Raw genomic sequence first — 5,161 nt, 5'->3', positions numbered from 1 at the left:
ATTATTATTATTATTATTATTATTATTATTATTATTATTATTATTATAACCCAAGTCCAGACTGATATGAAGAGTGGGGTGGACAAGGGAGCCATCTTGAAGGAAGTGGGATTTGAGCTACAGACTGGGAGAGGAGGAAAAAAGAGCCTTCTAGGCAAGAGAATTCTGTGAACAACCATTTGGGAAGGAAGGAAGCATGGTCAAGATGGCGGAGGGGGAAAATATGTACATAGGGAGGATAAGCTGAGGACTTCCTGGAGAGGGCCTTGAATGTCATACTAAGAAGTTTATGTTATCCATGGTGGGCAGCTACTGAAACCTTTTTTAAAAGCCCAAATTCCAAGGTAAAATTATGTATAATGTCTAGTGAATGCATCCAGACATTCCTGGCCCTGGAGTTAGGAAGTAGGATGGAGAGGGGAGTTGGACAGTTCCTCACCCTTTAGGGAGGGCCGAATTACAGCTGGAGGGTGGAGGAAGCCAAACAAAATGAGGGGAAGTGGTGGAAATCTATTCCATGACTGCTGATTGATACGTTTGCCTTTCTTCTCTTAGATCTTGACCTGCTCAGGATTCACTGATATCACCCCACCCAAGCCGCCCTTCTCCAAACATGGTCTGGCTCTTTCTGGGCCCTGTGAGCCCAGCCAAACCCCCCATAGGCCCTATGGACCCTGGACAGGAAGGAAGGGGAACCTGGCATCATGGAACAAACTGGATGACAAGGGACTCTAGGTCTTATTTTTATCCTTAACTTCCCCCCAAAACTTGGTTGTGTTGGTTGTTGGGTTTTTTTAATTTTTTTTTTATTATTTTGGCCACAGTGCTGAGTGAAGATTGCTGATGATTTAAATTGAATAAAACAAGATTTTCTACTCTGTTGATCTCTATGTAATCTGGCTAGGACAGGACTCTGGGCAAATACCCAGCAGGCTAGACTACTATAACAAGTTTCTGGGGCTTAAACCACTGTTACTCACAGGATTTAGAGCCAAAAGGAGACCCTTCATTACAAATAAGGAAATTGAGTCCAAAAGAAAATATGTGATTTGCCTAAGGCCACATAGATGGAGCAAGGATTTGTACTCAGCTCCTCCAGTCTCTAAATCAGGGTTCCTACCATCTCTATATTCCCTTTTTGTCAAATAGAAAGACTCAAAAAGTGGAGGGCCCACCCCCACCCCCATCAGGATCACAGAGCAAATAATTAGTAATCATCTAGGACAATCCCAGCATAGATCCTCAACACTGACATTGTCCAGGTATCCATACCAAGGAGCTAGGATCACTTCATATAGAGAGGTTCAGATTCTTCTGGAAACATTATCCCTCATTCTGGGAACAAAAATCCTGGCTCCACTGCTTACTAGCTGTGTGACTCTGGATAAGTTGCTTTAACTCTGTGAGCCTCAACTTTCCCATCTATAAATGAGGAGGCTAATACTGGTATTACCTATCTGGCCAGATTGTAGTGAGGAAAGCATTTTGTGAACCCTTAAAACAGAAAATTAAACTATTATTAATATCTAAAGGAGCCACTTATCTATGATAAAAGAATCATAGATTTGGTCCAACTTCCTTGTTTTACAGGTGAGGAAACTGAGACATTCATCTACCTCAGAGGTGTTATACAGAGTGCAGCTAGAAACTGAAGAGGGAGCTAGGAATAGGGAGAGAGCATAAGTCATTTAGCCAGACTCACACAGCAAATAGTAGAGTCAGGGTTGAAATTTAGGGCTGTGATTTCATATCAAGTACTCATTCTACTATACAATGCTGCGAATGAGTTCTCACAAGGTCAACCTATGTGCTTGGAAAGGAACATTAATGATTACAGCTCAGTGCCAAAACCAAAATACACCACTACCTCAGTCCAGTTCTGTGCTCCAAGCAAAGGGATGTTGGTTAGGGATGTAAACCAGGAGGCAAAGTTTGTATTAGAGGAAGAATTCAATTCAATAAAATGTGTTTAACCACTAGGGGCACTGTTGATCAGTTGCCTGAACCTGTTCACAAATAAGGACCAGGAATTATGCGCTCTGGGTTAACATTGGTTTTTTTGTCTCTCAAAGAGCTGGTTACCTCTCTCCTCCTTTTACACTCTTTTGTGGTTGTTAACATTCGTATCTTTAGGCTACAGTGAATGTCGCCCATCAGACTTCTAAGCTTTTGGTGTCCCCATCCATTAGTAAAACTGTCCCTTGTCCAATATTTGCTGCATTTCAACAGAAATTTTCCACAAAAGCATAGCATAGTGAGTAGAGTTCTTTAATCATACTAGCAGAAAAGAATTAAATTAGTATATCAAGTACTCTGGCCCCTAAGTCCCCTCTAGACTAGGCAGCCCTTTTTGTTTGCAGCATAGTCAGAACTCAGAAGTTTAAAGAAATATAGTTCAGGAGCTGAGAGTCGAACCACTTCTGCATTTCACTTCTATGGAGAAGAATAGATGGTAGCGACTAAGTTTTGTGGACAGACGAGGCGCTGGCAGTTCTGGCTAGATCTAGAATGATTCTCCCTCATTCATCAATATTGGTTCCTCACTTTGCTTGCTGCTCCAGCCCCTGATCACTTGGGTCTCATGATGCCTTCCCCTCCTTACTCAGCTCCATATACATTTCTCATTTATCCACTTAGATTAGCTTATTCCTTCATGCAATTCACTATTCAAGTTCCATCTCAGGAGAGTGTTTGAAAGGCAATACATTGACTGGCCATATACCAAGTGTCATTTTTATCTCTTCATCTTTTTTTCTTTCTCCAAAGTCCAAGCCATCTTTCTTCGTATTTCCATTCCCTAGGGTACCAATTCTCCCATGTGAGAAGGATAGGACACATAGCACCTTTTTCAGCCTCCAAGTTGACTAAGGATCTACAATGTTCTAGTTGAGGTAAAAGATATGACAGTACATCAGGTTTAGCTGATGATGGATATGAAAAGGCTTGAAAGGTTTGAAGCAAAGTGCAGGCCTGACATACTAATGAAGGTCCCTGAATCTCGGTCCAGGGCCCATAGGCTGGCTGACTGGATGCCATGTGGGTCTAGTGCTGCTTATCACCAGGTTTGAGCTTAGGTGCTGAACTTTCTAGCCACATCAATTCTTAAAGACCATCCCCCAAGTTAAAAATGAATTTTGCTTGACATAAGTGTCAGAAGTATGCACGTGGATCAAATAATACAACTTTAGAGGATTGAAGTGTCTAAAAAAGGTTACCATATTTACTAATCCTGTAAGGGCTCAGGAATCAATGGCAATGAAATTTTCTAAGGAAGGGCAAGACACCATCCATGACATCCCCAATAGGGGCCCACCACACTTTATGCCTTTGTTAGCTACCTCATACATCCCCGACCAGTGAAAGTTCTCTGATAAGAAGCTGAGAATGTTGTCTGGAGCCAGGACCCAGGGAGCAGCTCCTGCTGAGAGTGGAGTTAATCCTCCTTCCAAAGAATCCCAGGCTTAAGCAGCAGAGCCTGAGAAACACAGGTCATGGCAGGCAAGGCCAGAGGGGGCTGGGTGACAGTATGATTGGAATGTGGTCCCCAAGCCAGCCTGTCAGTTAGCACATTCCACCTGGGCTTAACTCTTTCAGGGGACACAGGATAACAGGAGCAGCTGCAGCCCCAGCCCTCCCTGGACAGAACAGACTCTGCTGAGACAGCCTGGTACAAGGGATTGGAATTTATCATGCTTGCATCCACTTCCAAGACTTTCTACAAAGTACAACAAGAGACTGAAGAGGTGTCTGGGAGCAGGGAGACTCCTCATTCTCAGTTTTCCAAAACCACTTTATACCCATTTTCTGCATCAATCAACATGCCCATGAGGGCCTTTGAACCACCATCTTTGACTCCTTTGTCCCTTCAGGAGCTCCTAGGACCAGGAAGAGAAGCAAGAGAGGGAGAAGGAAGGAAGAGTCAGAGTACCTTAGAAAGTATAATGTTAGGGCTAGAAGAAACCATAGAGCATAAAATTATAGAATTTTGAGTCTGAAGAAACTTTAGAGATCGTTTGATCCAATACCCTTGTTAATTTTTTCAAATAAGTTTTATTGATGCCTTTTTTTACACCACAATCATTCCCAGATAATATATAAGACCACCACCAGATGAGCTCTTCCTTATAACAAAGAAAAACAATTAAGTAAAGTCAACAGTCATTGTGACTGCCTTTAGGTATGTACCATTCTATACCCATATTCCCCCACATCTCAATCGGAAGGAAGCCTCTCATTTTACAGAGAAAGAAGCAGAGGCCCAGAAAGGGAAAACTGTCCAAGGCTTCACAAAGAGCCAGAATTAATCTCCTGCCTCCGAGTCTAAGACTCTTTTCATTATATCATGTTGCATCTAAATTGGGGGGAAACAAGTAGAAGATGCCTTTTCAACCAAGAGATATGAGATAAGCCATACAAGGAGAGACATACAGGTGTGTCCTCAAGAGTTTGAGCTGCCAGGGATGCAGAGGTAGGTTTGCATCAGTCTGGGTAGGGGTGGGAGGGAGAGAAATTTTGGAAAGCTTTTTCTTACCCTGGGGATTTAGGGATACATCAATCCGCTGTTCTCTTCTTAAGGACACAGGACATTCAGGTCCCTAAAAAGAAAGGGGACATTCTTAGCAACTGAATAACAATAATTGACACTTAGGTTGCATTTCAAAGTTTGAAAAACCCTTTCTTGTTTCATAGGGCATCACAACAACTATACTAGAAATACCATAGGTATCATAATCTCCATGGTACAGAAGAAAAGTGAGGCCCAGGGAACCTCACGAAATGCTTTGTCCAGAGTTACAGAGCTAGGAGATGTCATGGAGGGGGCCTGAGCCCAAGTCTTCCTGCCTCCAAATCTAGGGGACTGTCTCCTCCATGCCACATAACATACACAAAGTGCTTTCTAAACGTTGTACTTTCTGGCTGATGATGGTGATTATCAGGGTAACAAGCCACCAAGAGGAGAGAGCAAGTATTGGTTATGAACCTACTATGCACCGGCCACTGCTCAAAGTACTTCACAAATATGATTTCATTTAATCTTCCCAACCACCCGGGAGATAGGTGCTGTTTTTATCCCCATTTATTGTGGAGAAACAGAAGCAGAAAGAAGTTAAGTGATTCGCCCAGGGTCACACAGCTGGTGTTAGAGGTCATATTTGAACTC

General features: G+C 42.7%; 1 protein-coding gene across 1 annotated transcript in view; it reads left to right on the top strand.

Annotated features, from left to right (window-relative positions):
* Positions 1–876, top strand: part of LOXL1 (lysyl oxidase like 1) — a 47,880-nt gene extending 47,004 nt beyond the window's left edge. Inside the window, exon 7 of the mRNA XM_027858261.1 lies at positions 556–876. Coding sequence (XP_027714062.1) covers positions 556–562 — 7 coding nt within the window. The 3' untranslated portion in view covers positions 563–876. The remainder of the gene's footprint in view (positions 1–555) is intronic.
* The last annotated feature ends 4,285 nt before the right edge of the window (positions 877–5,161 follow it).

The sequence above is a fragment of the Vombatus ursinus genome, unplaced genomic scaffold, assembly GCF_900497805.2.
Source record: "Vombatus ursinus unplaced genomic scaffold, bare-nosed wombat genome assembly UNPS02012811.1, whole genome shotgun sequence".
NCBI classification, from domain to species: domain Eukaryota; kingdom Metazoa; phylum Chordata; class Mammalia; order Diprotodontia; family Vombatidae; genus Vombatus; species Vombatus ursinus.
This window is presented reverse-complemented; position numbering and strand designations above follow the sequence as displayed.